This window comes from Theropithecus gelada, chromosome 7b (assembly GCF_003255815.1).
Source record: "Theropithecus gelada isolate Dixy chromosome 7b, Tgel_1.0, whole genome shotgun sequence".
NCBI classification, from domain to species: Eukaryota; Metazoa; Chordata; class Mammalia; order Primates; family Cercopithecidae; genus Theropithecus; species Theropithecus gelada.
The window spans coordinates 60,931,640-60,947,419 of NC_037675.1; the positions used below are offsets into that span (position 1 = coordinate 60,931,640).

Sequence of the window (15,780 nt, forward strand, 5' to 3'; positions counted from 1 at the left end):
GAGAAAACTTCCCACAAAAAAAAAAAAAAAAAAAAAAAAAAAAAAAAAAAAAAAAAAAAAAAGAAACCTATGTTCACCCTTAGAGTAGTCTAAGTACCCACAACTAGAATTTAAAAACCTGGGTCCTAGTCTCAGCTATTCTATTAATTAGCTATGTGGCATCCGGCAAGCTAAGGGACTTTCCTGGTCCTAAACACTCATCATTAAAATGTGGGCATAGACTAGCTATCTCCAGGGTCCTGAAATTCTGTGATGCTCACAGTGTAGCAGCATGACTTTAGGACAGGTTTACACTGGAAGTGTTTTGTTAATTTGAAGAGTTATGAGCTCATCGTGCAGAGCTCATTGTGCAGATTTTGATTGAGACCTCCCTCTGTGCCACGAGGTACCCTTCCATGTACTGGGATTCAGTGGTCAACAAAAGGGAAAAGATGCTTACTCTCGTGGAGTTTTCATTCCTGTAGGAATTGAGGAGACAGAAATAAACTAGAAGACAAGAGAAGTTCAGATGGTGATAACTGCTATAAAGAAAAACAAGGTGGTATGGCAGGCAGTGAGGGGCACAGTGGTAAGGTGGGCAGTACCTCCCTTAAATCCATTCATCTGAGAAACTGATCCTCACAGGACAGGAAGGGGCCATCAGGCCAAGATCTGGATGTGAAGTGCTTCAGGCAGAGGGAGTAACGAGTGCAGAGGCATCACAGAGAGAACAAGCTGGCAGCAAGGAATTGAGAAGCTCGTGTGCTTGGGGTATGGATAGGGGAGGTCTGAAAGGCAGGCAGGAACCAGATGGTGGATATTGGAGTTTGTGAGATGTGGTAAGGAGTTTAGATTCTAACCTGTGTGATGGGAAGCCATTGATGAATTTAGGCAGGGGAGTGACGTGATCTGATTAATGTAAGAACATCATGATGGTGGCCGTGTGAAAAAAAAAATGGGGAAATGGGAGTAGAAGCAATGAATAGAGGGAGAGAAACCCACAGCAGTCCAAGTACCAGAAGGCAATGCCTGGATTGTATGGTAGACATGGAAGTGAAGAGAGGGGAACAGTCTCAGGGTTAGTTTAGAGATGAGGCTGCAGGACCCACTTGATCTGTTCATGAACTGAATGTACAGGCTAGGATTAGAGGAAGAGTAATCAAGGAAGTTTCTTTGGTTTTTGGCCTGAGGAACCAGGTGAAAATGCCGTTTACCAAGATGGTGATGACCGAAGAAAATACAAGTTCTGGGGTAAGATTGCAAGATGTGTGGCTAAGTGAATCTGAAAGGTCTATAAGACACTTTAGAGAAACCTTACATAAATAAGCAGATAGATCTGGTGCTTAGTTGAAGAGGTCTGGGCTGGAGACACAAGTTTGGAGCTGTAGACATGAGATAACCTTTGGGGTCACAGGACCAGAAGGGAGGTGGACAAGAGGAGGAGAAGCCAGGAGAGGACACGTGCAATGGTGGCCGTCTAACTTCTATTTGAATACTTGAATGAATGTCAGAGTACTCACTCCTTCATGGGGCAGATGGCAACTCTAATCATTACTCTTTCCCCCATATTTCAATCAAATCTCAGAACTTCTAAAATTTCCATTCAGTGCTCTTGAGAGAAAAAGAGAAATCCTACTCTTTTTACAATGTTAGACCTCCAAGTATTTGAGAATGGCTATGGTGTCCTTTTAAAGTCATCTCTTTTCCAGGGTAATCATCCCCAGCAAAGTTTACTCTTCACTGCCCATTAACTATCACATTTCTAATACCCTGGTCATCTTTGGGGCATTACTCCAATGTATTAATGCATCTGTTAAAATGTCCAACCCTGAAACTGAACACAGATATGGGATGGCTAATGTGGAATATAATATGACTGTTGCCTCTGTTGATTTAGACTTTGTACTCCTACTAATAACAACTCAACTTGCATTGATTTTTTAAAGATGCTTCAGCACATCATTGACTCACATTTGGCTGTGACCAATCAAGCAATTAAAAACCCCTGAGGTATTTTTCACATACACACTTATTGTTACCCTCTCTCATCTATCCCTCCCCGCATTCTATAGCTGTAAGTTGACTTTTTAGAAACCTAAATGTAGGACTTTACTTTCCTTATTAATTTCATTTTATTGATTTCAATTCAGCATTCTTGTTTACTCAAGATCCCTTGATTCATTTTGAATCTTGAGCTTGCCATCTTCTGAATTTGCTTTGGCTTCAAACTGTACATCATCTGGAACTTTGACAAAGATAATTGATTTGTCCTCACATAGTCATGAGAAGTAATGGGGTTGAAAATAATGGGATCAAAGGCAGAGCCGTGTGTCACATACCTTGCTCCAGACACATATTTGATGGATTAATGAACATCTTTAGGGTCTACTATTTCAACCTTCTAGAATTCTACCACCTGTGCTGTCATCTGGATCATACATCTCCATGTTTTTCCACAAGGACACCAAGAAGACTTGTTGACTACCCGTACTAAAATCAGAATACTCACTGGCTAGGGAAGTCCATCTCATCTCAGGGTTTAGTGAACATACAATGATCTGTTCTGAATAACTACAGTTTTACTAATTCATTCTGGATTTTTGCTTGAAATCAGGCCTTCAATTTATCAAATATAACATCTAGAATCTTTCTTCTCATTTGAAGATCATGACAGCTCCTTTCCAATTTTAGTTTTCAGGATGTCCTTTATTCCATGAGATTTACCAAAGGTCACCAAGAGGGCTTCTAGGTAAAATTACAAGCTATTTTGTCATCTAAAATATAACTCACCTAGACATAGGGAATTGTATTCACTTAAAGCAGATTTCTTATTATGGTCTCACTTACTCAAAGCTTTAATTTCCTCTATAGTGTTTATTTTGCCTTTTGAAATTTGAGGCATTTTTCCTTATTTTCAAAACTCTAAGAAGTGTTATTATGTATTATTAACCCCCCATTTTAAGCTGGAAAACTGAGACAAACAAAGGTGAAATGACCTAGACAGGGTCACTCAGTATGGAGGAGAGGGTGGTCCTGGGGTCTACTGGCCCAGTCTGGGACTGTCCTCTACCTCCAAGCCCCATGAACTGATCTCTAAGCAGTAACAGGATGATGATGATGATGACAATGAGGGTTTCCAACATCTAAATAAGAATACTTTACAGACATTACTTCATTTGATCACCACGAACCCTGTGAGGTATTAACAATTCCAATTTACAGATAAGGAAATAGGCTCATAGAGTCAAATAACATTTATGATGAGCTCATACAGCTAAAAATGCCAGAAATGGACTCGGTCTATCTGATTCTAACAATCATGCTCTTAACTGTTCCACTAAAATGGTGTAAGTTCTTTCACTGGAATTATTCTAAGGTAGAATTAGAATTTCAGAGTTTGAAGAGGCCTTAGAGTTGAGAACCCACCAATAAATTTCCTTCAAAATGTAGTGCCAGGCAAAACAGGTTATTTTGAAGAATTGTTATTTCCTCCTTTCTGATAGATAGGAAGAACCATGTAACTTGCCTAGTTTCTCTTTTTGTCCTAGCTACCAGGAAGTTAAGAGCCAACTCTGCCTGAAGCTCAATTACAGAAGCCATATTAGTCATAGCTAACATTTCGTTTCCATTCTTTTTCACAGCATTGATTTCCAATTGTAACTTAACAAGTACATTGTATATACTTTATATTCTCTGCCATCTCTCTTTTTCCTCCATTTTAACCAGGCCATGCCCTTGTCACTTTTGTTTGAATTATGATAACCTCCTAGCTGATGGCCACATCTCTAGTCTCTCCCCTCTCCAATTCTTTTCTCACTAGACTGCCATAGTGATCTTTAAAAAACTGATGACCTCAATCCCCTGCTTAAAAACATCAAGGGCTGGCCATTTTCTGCTGGGTTGGAGTCACAACTCCACAGAGCATTCACCACCTGGCCTCAGCCTCTCTTCCTACATTCTTTCCAGGAAAGAATGTAGTCTAACCTGGAGAGGGGAGAGACTTATATTTTCATGCTTCTCTGTCTTTGCTTTATTACCTCTTCCTCTTGCAACGTCTTTCCCCTTATCATCCACGTAATGATTGTTTACCCATCCTTCAAGGCCCAGGTCGAATGCTACTTTATCTTTTTTTTTTTTTTTTTTTTTTTTTTGAGACTGAGTCTGGCTCTGTCGCCCAGGCTGGAGTGCGGTGGCCGGATCTCAGCTCACTGCAAGCTCCGCCTCCCGGGTTCACGCCATTCTCCTGCCTCAGCCTCCCGAGTAGCTGGGACCACAGGCGCCCGCCACTTCGCCCGGCTAGTTTTTGTATTTTTTAGTAGAGACGAGGTTTCACCGTGTTAGCCAAGATGGTCTCGATCTCCTGACCTCGTGATCCGCCCGTCTCGGCCTCCCAAAGTGCTGGGATTACAGGCTTGAGCCACCGCGCCCGGCAAATGCTACTTTATCTTAATGGTTTTCCACTATCCCATCCAGGAAGGAACAATTGTTTCCTCATCTCTCCAACTTTAGTATTTCATATAGCTCTACTGTACTTATTGTACTTATTATATTTTATTATAATTATTTCTGTATAATTTTGTCTGCACCACTGGGCTAAGAGCTCTTTTAGGGCTGAGATCATTTCATTTATCTTTATACCCTCTGTACCTGTCATATGAAGTGTCCAGAACATAACAGGCACTCTCCTGTTTTTGGACTAAACCAACAAACCAATTGAAAAAGTAATAGGTGTGATTTGTGATCCCCAAACTAAGTATTAGACAACGTAGGTCTAGAACTTCTGTCTTCCAGTTTCCAAACTCCTATTCTGGTGTTCTTTGCTATAGTTTATGAACACAGTTCTAGCTGCCAAAAAGTCACCTGGGGAGTTCATTAAAATATAAATTCCAGGTTACCAATCCTAGAAATTTTAATTCTATAGGTCTGTGTGGAGTCTTAGAATTCATATTTTTAAACAGGCTCCTCAGGTTTGGGTACCACCAAGTCTCATACTGTGCTATGCTACCATTTCTTAATACAACATAAAATGATTATTTTATGCTTAATGTGTTGATTTTCATTAGGTATTGGTTACACCTGGGTCCAAGCTCATAAGTTCAGGGATTTTGAAATGTGTCGCAGATCTCTCAAAGATCCAAATTCAACATAGAATCCTATGAGTTCCCAATGACTTTAAGAGGAAAAATGTAAATAATACACAGTAAAAAACAAGTTTTTAAACTTCAGAGAGAACTGAAGCACATCACATATAATCTAATAGCAGAGGAACTTTAATGTGATTAGCCTTTCTTATTTTGTTATTACCCATCTTTAATTACCTAAAATGCCTCTCTCTAAATCTGACCCTCACCTAGGTCCAGCCACATTATTATCAGATAATTAGATAGAGTTTTTGTGAAAAAGTCTAGTCCTTTGGTGACATATATTTGTAGCTAAAAATTAGGCTAGCTTTTTAATAAAATAAAATATTGAATAAAAATTCAATATAAGAGCTATCACTTTAGTTGACTATATACCTAAAAATAGTATGTAAGAATTAGGGAAAACTCCTAAGTTTAATGACCACGTTAGCTGTGGAGATGTAAAACTGAAATCTCTATCTCCTAATATATAAGGGAGCCATAAAGTAAGGCTTAAGACTCAGGTTTAAAAAGCAGTGGTATTACACACATACACACAGTTGTTGAGTTAAAATGCTGTGACGTACTTAGTTGGCAAACATTTTATGTATTTTAAAGTTTTAAAAATAATTCAAAGTTTTAAAAGTAATTTTAATGATTTTAAAAATTAGGGCTATTCATTTTTTAAAAGATTAAAAATGTTAATTGTTTTTATTTGAATTAAACTGTTAATTTTACTTTTTTGAATCAAGTTTCCTTCTTTCCTCCAGTGCATCTTGTTCTTGTACATGGGCCAGTCCTTAGAGGTTAATATCATTCATTCATTAAAACTTACTATGAAACCTGAAATAAACCACTCAGTTTTATTTAATTGAGAGTTAAAAATCTTATGCTTATTTTCTAAAATAATATAATTGAGAAGAGAATGAATATATGACTCCAGTAAGTGAATGATCATAAATCAATCTATCATTTTACTATCTTCTCATTACCCCTACCCTAATCCACGAGTCTCTCTTTTTATGCATTGCACTATGTGACTTACTTTGCCACAACAGCATTTATGTGAGTCCTCACAAGTCCCAGATATTGGTCAATCTGTGCCTACACAAAGAAAAAAAAATAATGAGCACATCCAAAGATGATGAGGTGAAAATTTAATGTCATTGTTTGACATCACATAGAACTTACCTGGTGCTTAACATACACTACAGGTAGAGTAAACATTGAAACCACAGCTGGGATGAAAAACAAATATAGTATTAAATTCTGAGTTATCAATAAGAATACATGTATAGACACATTTTAATATGGTTATATGATATTATAGAATTATTTGGAATATTCAGCATTTTATTTTATTTTTTATTTCCTATTTTGAAAAGCAATATCCAGCATTCTAGATAAAAGATGACAGGGCAGTTCATAGGGAAAATAAAATGACACTGAGCCCTGTACAGGTATTTTGTAATTATTCCTAGAATTAGAATAAACTCTCCCCTCCCAAGATGAAAATGAATCTCTATCCATAGCTGCCACTGTAAACAGATCCAAATACATACATATATATATACACACATATATACATATATATATATATAAAATAAGCCAAAAAGAAGCCAGTTACATTTGAAGAAAAAAAACCCTTTAGACTTAGGAATTCATTATTAGTGTATAATATATATTACACTCTTTAATTGAACTATGATGGTAAGAGAAGTGCTCTGCATGCAGGGATCTCTGGCATTTGTTCCTAGGAATCTCTTTAAATAAACAAAAAGCTTAGAGCCTAGGAAGCAGCGTTTTCACAGAGGGTGTGAAGGAAGGCATATACACTCTCATCTGCTCTTACCCATGAGCAGCAGGGTCAGGCCATTGAAGAGAGCGCCAACGTAGGTCAGGAGCCACATCAGGACTGCAAACTGAAGAACGAAAGCATTATCAGCGCTCCTAAAACCCTTCCTGACAAGTAAGAGTCTCATATCATTGACTTTTACTTAGAATTTGAATTTGAGTCAGAGTACATCATGATTTCAATAGTCAATGAAAGGCGTTGAAAGCTCATCACAGAATCAATGAAAGGGGATCCAATCCTTAGTTCTCTTGGAACCCTTTGGATCACTTTGTTATAAGGTTTGAGGGACTCAAGGAAATAATCTAGGCCAGGGGTCAGCAAGCTGTGGCCCTTGACCTGTATTTGCATAGGCCCACGAGTTAATAAAGGTTTCTACATTTTTAAATGTTCAAATAATATCAAAACAAGAGTCATATTTTCTAATATATGAAATGATACTGAATCAAATTTTCAGTGTTCAGAAGTCTATGGGCACACAGTCAAGCCCTTCCTTTTTGTACTGTCTTTTTCTGCTTTTGTGCTACAATAGCAAAGTTGAAAAGGTACCACAGATGGTGTGGCTTGCAAAGCCTAAAATATCTACCATCTGTCTCTTTATGGACAAGGTTTGCTGACCCCTGTTCTGGCCCACAATTTTTACATTACAAATACAACCATGGCCTTAAAAGCACTAAGGTAAGTAATTACAATTGCCCTGGTATCTCTCTTCAGTCATTATATGGCAAGTCATTATTCCAGTCAGGCATTTTGAGGGTCAAGACCACATTTTTCACTTTTTCTTCTGCCCTTCTTTGAACAGTTACCAGACAGCTCTCAGTACAAGCGCCTGCCAGGGTGTGTATGAAGTGCTGTGGGAGTACAGAAACTTTACAACTACCTTGCCTAGGCTTCCCCAGCTCTGCTTATGGCCGTGCCGAATCACGATTGACTAACTTTGATTCTACACGTAAGTCACCAGGAGGCCAAAGCAACTTGTTCAAAGCAAATTCAGTGAGAGCCCCAGGTGCCCCTGATCCTTATCAAGTGAGGGGCTGGGCATACCTCTACCCTTCAGATGGCTCAGCCTCACAGCTGTAACTATGTAAGCACACTTGGAGGTCTTACTATTAATATTAGTAGAATCTAGAGTTTCCTTCAGTGCAAAAGTATATATGGTTTTCGCATTCCCTATCTAGATTTTTTATCTCAATATTCATTTTGGGAAATTGTCAGAGGAACTAAAAATGGTTTAAGGAGAGAATCTGGTGTGTTTTAAAGACTATAGAGCTAGAAGCTATGTGACCTGGGTTTGATTCCAGCTCTGCCAGTGACTCACTGGGCAACCCTGGACAAATGTCTGAGCCACATTTTCATCACTGGTGCAATGAAGGGATTAGACTGGTTCATGGTGCCATACAACTGGAGGTCTTCTGACTCTAGAATATAATTAGCACTTGCTTTTTATTCTTCTTGAGGTAGCAGTTTATAATATTACACCTTTAGGGAAAATAACAGTCAAGACTGTAAAGTGAACAGTTTAAGCAACTATACTTTTAAGGAATCCACCAGGTCCTGGACAAGGAAGAGCCTCCTCAGTTCCTTAAGTGTGCTGTTCACGTAGAACTGCAGGCAGTCCGTGTACTTCTGAATCTGCTCCTGAGAAAGGGTGATCTCAAGCTCCAAGTAGGCCCTGTCAACAAACCATCCCCACAGAGAATTCCATCAGAGGGAATCATGAGACAGGCTGCCAAACCCCAGTAACAGCTAAGCGTTCCTACTCTTACTCTGAGGGTGAGGGCGGGTGTCATCTCTGGGGGGTTATGCCAGCCAGTGAGGGCCACAGGGCACCATACACACCTGCTTCCAGTGCACTGGGAACACAGAAAGCATGGTTCTCAGTGGAGCGTTGTGACTGTTTCTGGCTACCTAAGACACAGCATGGGTGGGCTGAAAATTCAGAGAAACCAGCTGGGACCAGAGAAAAAAATCAGTGTCAAACCAGCTCTTTTGCTGAATTCTGCATACATGACTTCATGGAGATAAATTATCTTTTTTTAAGTAGTTGAGATAGCCCCAAATCCTAGCTGCCAACTGTTCCTCAACAGAACTCTAAGAATTCAAGTTTAAATTCTGGGATTTACTTCCGGGTTTATAGAAAGAGCACTGAAAACTCAAGTGACCCGGGCCATATTAAAATACTCATGGATTCTACTGAGTGGTGTTTTTAGTAATGACATTTTTCATTAGTTCAAATGGTTAAATTTAACTCTTGAGTGGGAAAAACACGTAAAACACAAATATATAAAAATCATCCCAGCTTAAGCCTCCTCTGCTTGACCAGCTCCTCTACAAATGTCCATCCTTCCTCTCTCCTTTCTTGCCTTCCCTCTGCTTTAAGAGAGCACCTGTTATCTACCTAGAGGATATTTCTGGAGTGCTTTAAGTGCTTACTTAACTCTGTGAATTGAGATTAAAAAGAGTAAAGCAGTATTTGCCTTGAGTTTTCAGGAGAGTTACGGACTGAATATGTCTTCCCCAAATTCATGTTGAAATCTTAACCTCAAATGTGATAGTGTTAACAGGTGGGGGCTTGGGGAGGTGATTAGATCATAAGCACACACCCCTCATAAATGGGATTAGTGCCCTTAGAAAAGAGGCCCAAGGGAGCTTGTTCACTCTGTCCCACAGTAAAAGTGAGGACACAGAGAGGACCTGGCAATCTGCAACCCAGATGAGGGCCCTCAACAGAACCCTACCCTGCTGGCATCTTGATCTTGGATTTCCCAGCCTCCAGAACTGTGAGAAATAGATTTCTGTTGTTTATAAGGCACTCTGTCTATGGTATTTTGTTATAGCAGCTGGCAGTGCTAACACCTCCCTCTGCCACATGTCATATATCCTCTTAGTTAGTAAATTGCCCTTTTATTTTTGTATTTCCTCCTCTTCAATGTGTATTCAAATTGGGTTCCCCAGTATAAAAATGTAGAGGAGGATACATGAGAAGACTGTTCATGAACCCTGCACCCCCGCCAGAAGGTTGGCCCTTTGGTGTTAAACTTCTAGAGAGAGCATGGAAATAAAGACCCAAATACCCTAGTTCTGGTTTCGTGCTATTTACTGGCCACCTGGCCTTGAGCATGTCACGTCACTTCTCAGAACCTCAGTGTTCCCACCTGTAAATAGGGAGGAAAATGCCTGCTGTGCCTTTCTCACATTGCTGAGAGGATTAAGTAATTGTTGGATTATGATTACTGTTAGTAGTAAATACATATAAAAACTCAACAAAGCAATAAGTATTGGAATAAGAATAATTGAGTTTGTTTCAGAAATTCACCAGAAATGTTAGATATTCAAAGACAGGGTGTTAGGGGAGACTCTAAGAGGTCTTTTGGGTCTCACAGAAACATGACTCAAGTGCACCTGTGAGCTGAAATAGAGGTGAGGGGAAAAGCCCCTGGTCACGGGGTGAGGGTTCCTCAGCCGAGGCACTCACTTGAAAGGGTGGCCCTCGTCGGTTTTCTGCACAGCTTGCAAAACAGATTTGTAGATGCGGAAACTGATGGTGGCTGAGAGTGCGGCCAGGGCCAGGTAGGCCACGACGCTCACCACACTGAACTGGGTCAGGGAAAAGAGCAGCAGCAGGAAACTCCCAAACACGATGCCCGTCTGTTTGATGTCCCGCCAGTACAGCAGGTCAATAGCTGCAGAAGGAGACACAAAACACACCCGGCTGAGCTCCCGCAGTGCCATCACATGAATCACTGTGGCTCACTCCACCAAGCTGTGGTTGCTGTGGGTTCTTACCTGGCATCTGGATTCCTAAACACAAGTGAGCAGACACATGGCTATGCCAAGGGCACTTACTGTCATTCTACTTTGGTTTGGAAGAATCTTTTCCACCCTTGAGGATAATTCACAAATTCACATATAAGAAAAGACTATTGAATCTCCATTGACCATATTGCGATGGGTGTAGCTCCATGGGCTACACCAGCCATACAGTGGCCTGAATTATGTGGCTTTGAAACGAACTTGAAAATATAGAGGACTCTGGAAGTACCACTTCACTCCACTGAACTCCAGCCTGGGTGACAGGGTGAGACTCTGTCTCAAAAAAAAAAAAAAAACGAAAACAAAAACGAAAACAAAAAACAAAAGAAAAAAAAGAGACCCTGGAGCTGACATGTGGATTAAACCATTTTGTTCAACATGGTTTGTTGCTTACATTCTGTGATTTAAAAATCTGAAATGCAGGCTTTAAAATCTACATTGCATCCATCATTCAGTTATTACCCTCTTTCAACTTAGGAACAAAAAATAGTTATAGGTAAAAAGGTAGTTATAGTGCTTCAAATGTCATGCAAAATGGAAATACTTTAAATATGCCAGTCCCAGGATATAAAAAAAAGCATAAAACCCTTATTTAACTATGCGAATTTATTCTCCAACTTGGCATGTGACAAATGGTTTTTATAGAATGTTATGCCAATCAATTTTAAGGAAGAGAAATAAGATGCAAAATTCCCATCTCACAACCAAATGTAAGTGGTAGTGCTTTGTACTGCCAGCTTCACCTGCAGTGTACCTGCAGACACCTGGTTTACAGAATTAGACTCCAGTCATTTGCTCATAGGAAGATAGAAGTGACCAGGTTGAGGAGAGCAGGGAGCTACTCCCATCTTACATGGTTGTGTAATTACCTTGAAAGAAAAGTATCGAAAAAGTCACACACCCTCATGACAATGCAAGGCAATAGAGGTTACGTAAGGAATTTTTGGAGAGTAAAGTACTAACCCTCTCTTTGGCCACAGACTTACCTCAGGCTGGCTGGAGAATAAATCAGGTCTAAAAGAGTCTCTTTCATAACAGGCTGAGGATAGTCCCAGTAATCTGAAGCCGGAGAGAGAATTCACTCCCCACAAACTCCCCACCCACCACCACTATCTGGTCCATCAGGGACATTAACTCAGAAAGACTCCAGTAGGCAGACCTTTGTTGGGCAAAATTTGTTCCCTTTCCTCTACAACAGTTCTGCCATTTAGGAAATAGAGAAGAGGCTCACAAGCATGTTTTGGGGATGAAACATATTTTTTTCTCTTCTGAGTAGGACTGGTCCTACAAACAGGTTTCCAGAGGCAAAAATAAAAAAATAAAAAAGGGACTGTGCTCTAAAGCCTCTCTCTTCTCCCTATCCCAACCCCAGTGACACTGTCTGACCATTACAAATTCATTCCTTTGGCCTAACCGTTTTCCATCCTCAAAGTAATTGCTACCATCTTTTTTTTTTTTTTTTAATGCAAAGATGCTAGAATAGAATAATGCACTAAAGATTTGCTTGTCCTTAACAACAAAATATGAATGAGTTCACCAAATGATTTTTCTTTTAGAAGAGTTTGTTTAGAATGAAGCACCAAAAGCTATAATCCTTTTCAGGTGGGGAAGAGGGATCTTTTGGAAGACATAATCTGCAATAAACCCTGGAACTCTGAGAGTAGAGGGCAGAGTGGGAGAACAGGGGCTCTCCACAGAAGCCCAGCGGCTCCTGGGTTGAATGGATTGGGGAAAATAAATTGGGGTAAGCCTAGGCTAAAGGTCTAAAGCCTGGGCAGCAGGGCTGAAGGTCTTTGAGGGTCCAGGGCCTCCAGGTATTCACTCTCTTTGTGCAGGGGAGGGGTAAAGGGGAATTAAAAGGAAACTAAAGCATCCACCACTAACTGAAATGTTACCTCTTACACATCTGTTTTCATCTATTGAGCAGGAACTAAGTGCCAGGCTTTGTGCTGGGTGGTGGGGATATAAAAATAAGTGAATTATACAAAACAAACACACACTCATACAAATGGATAAGAAATAAATGGTAATCTGTTTTATGATGCCCATACACATTTGGAAACAAATACATTATAAGACAGCATGATGTGTGCTGAAGGGGGCACTCCTTAGTGTGAAGGAAGATGCTTACCCACTTGTGAGATGTGAAGGGGCTCAGAAGAGCCTGAAAGGAGTTTTCAGACAAAGAGAAGATAAAATTTGCTATTTTCAAGTGAATCCCCTCTGAATGAATTGTTTTATACCTGGTAGAAATGGCATGCCCTCTAGGGAAGCCTCCTAAATCTCCAACCACGAGGCCACCTGCTCAAGAAGTCTGTGAATGCCAGGCACTTCATGGACTTTCCTTGAAGAAACTGTGGGCAGAAAGCATTAGCTAAGTAACATGAGTTTGGTGTAGAGTCATCTCTTAGCAGGTTTTTCAATTGCTTGCTAAGATTGCAGGAGGTTTCTAAGAAGGAGGTTAACAAAAGGACTGTTATCTTGAAACAATAGGCTGTTGATTCTGGATACTTTGTAACAAGATTATCTATTTACATTGATTCTGAAATGTTCAAAGCAATTTCATATGTTATCTCACTGAAACCTCAAAATAAACTCCATTATATAGGTATGTAACAGGTGAGGAAACTAAACCTTTAGAAACTTGTAAAACCACGTTTGCAAAATTATGACTGAGACAGTGAATGAGATCTAATTTAACTAACTCTATCTTGCTTCTAACCTCCAAGCTGTCCTTGTTCATTCCTAGGCATAGGCTCAACTAACTTTAGGTGAAATTTAGTTTATAGTTTAAACAAAGATGGTAACAGCCCTTTCCCAAAGCGCACTTCCTTCTTGTCTGGGAACTAGATTGCCTTTTAGGACTAACATTAGCCATAAGATGAGAAATTATGGTTTAGGAGTCATGCAGCAGGAGGCTACAAGATTCTGACCCTCCCTAAACTGCTCCTAAGATCAGTGCTTGAGATATTTTGCAGACCCTGCACTTGATGGATAAGCTGGTCCCACTCAGATCAATAAACTGACTCATCTGATCTTGTGGCCCCCACCCAGGAACTGACTGAACACAAGAAGACAGCTTTGACTCCCTATGATTTCATCTCTGACCAATCAGCACTCCTGGCTCACTGACTTTCCCCCACCCACAAAGTTATCCTTAAAACCTCGGCTCCCTGAATGCTCAGAGAGACTGATTTGAGTAATAATAAAACTCGGTTCTCCCACACAGCTGGCTCTGTGTGAAGTACTCTTTCTCTATTGCAATTCCCCTGTCTTGATGAATTAGCTCTGTCTAGACAGCGGGCAAGGTGAACCCCTTGGGCGGTTACAAATTTGGGGGCTCATCCAGGATTGCTCTTGTGGCTACCTGCCTATGGTTCAGTGGCCCCCCCTCCAGTGATGGATCCAGAAGCCAGCCCAAGTGGCCTCCTAGTTCTCTTGGACCGGGGGCTGACTCTGGTATTCTTTCAACTGGTGTGGCACTGCTGACCCAATGTGCATGGGTTTAATTGCAATGGAGAAATAGTCCTGTGGAGATGTCCCTTAACTGTTGTATTATCACAGCGTGACTGTAGTCCCATGATGGGGTGTCTGTCTGTAGCCCCACTGCAGGGTGTCCAGATTGGTGAGTATCCTAGGTGCTGCCAATGCCTCCTCTCTTCTTCTGACTGGTAATGTAGCCCTATGGTGGGTGTCTGTAGCCCCATTGTGGAGTGTCTGTTTCTAGCTCCACCATGGGGTGTCTGTGTCTGTAGCCTCATTGCAGGGTGTCTGTTTGGCTCCTGGGGGGGGGGTCTCAGTTGGTTCTTTCTAACTAGTATGAAGAGTCCTGGTTTGGGAGACTTCTCCTCAATCAGGAAGATTTCGAGGAAGTTTCTCAGACAGAGAATAGGAGGATAGTTTGGAAGGGATACTCTTGGAGTTCTTGGTTAGGGATCTAATTTGGAAGGTCTTCTGTCCATCTCCTCTTTGTGTGTGTTTGTATATGTGGAAGGGATCTCAGAGGGGGCTGCTGATGGAAATCCAGCAGGACTAACTCAGAGAACCATCCTTATTTGGTCACATTCCATGAGCCCTAAAGAAGGCTCAACAGGCTTCTTTGGGTGACTATCTGCTTTTTGCCTTGCCCAGAGACCCCATTGTGAATTACCATTTGGAGGTCATCTGTCCTTACCTGGAGTGGATTAAAGACAACAGGGACCAAAGGGAAAAAGTTTGAGCCTTTCCAGGCTGACACTGGGTGCTGAAGAGGTGACTAATGTCTGTTTTGTTATGTGTATTTTGCCAGGATGGAAAATGTTAATTTGGTTCCTCATGCAGCCTATTAGGCAGCATCTTACAAATTAAGAATCTTGCCTGTGGTTCCATAAAACAGTAAAGGGTGATTTTCTCTTGTAAAGTGGCTGGAACCCCACTGCTATAGCACAAGTGAGCAGGGTCATCAGAAGCTACTCCATTCTTCTGGAAGCTGCAGAGAAAGGGGACCCAGAAACCTGGTATGCCAGCAAAAAGAGTAAGAAATTCTTACCAGCCAAGTTTCTGCGCGCGCTCTCTCTCTCTCTCTCTTTCTCTATCTGGGTAAAACAGTAAACTATTGGTCTTCTCTGCAAGGGTTTGATTAATAGAAAAAAGGATTTGTGAAACTAGGCTTAGGCTGTAGCAAATGTTGTGTACTTTGTGCTAAAAATTTGTCTTTCTGTATTCTGTAATGGAGAGAAGGACATCGCAGGATATAGAATGTGGGTTTACAACCCCTATAAGCCTGCTTTTCAAGCCAGCTTGGCAGGCTGGTCAGTTAACAAACTTTGCTACAGGTCCCTGAAACCAATACTGTATAAAATTTCTCTGTCTTGTTTTGTGTCCTTAAGAGCTTAACCTTGTGACCAGGTGGGGATACTTTCTTTTGGTTTCCACCATCCAGAGGACAGGAATTTTGGGGTTCATGTCATAGTTAGTCCTAAAAATTTTTCTTGGGCAGTTAAAAGCTTTCCAAGCCTGAAATTGGCTTCTCTAGGC

The 15,780-nt window shown here is 40.7% G+C and overlaps 1 protein-coding gene across 3 annotated transcripts in view; it reads right to left on the minus strand.

The window, feature by feature from the left end:
- Positions 1 to 15,780, minus strand: part of RTN1 (reticulon 1) — a 282,864-nt gene that overhangs the window by 1,667 nt on the left and 265,417 nt on the right. For 2 of the 3 annotated variants that reach the window (XM_025392989.1, XM_025392990.1), the window contains 5 exons: positions 10,427 to 10,634; positions 8,485 to 8,623; positions 6,952 to 7,021; positions 6,291 to 6,337; positions 6,145 to 6,203 (listed from right to left, as the gene is read on the minus strand). In XM_025392989.1, coding sequence (XP_025248774.1) covers positions 6,145 to 6,203; positions 6,291 to 6,337; positions 6,952 to 7,021; positions 8,485 to 8,623; positions 10,427 to 10,634 — 523 coding nt within the window. Of the gene's footprint in view, positions 1 to 6,144; positions 6,204 to 6,290; positions 6,338 to 6,951; positions 7,022 to 8,484; positions 8,624 to 10,426; positions 10,635 to 13,007; positions 13,119 to 15,780 lie in introns of all 3 variants that reach the window. The other variant, XM_025392991.1, reaches the window with a different exon arrangement.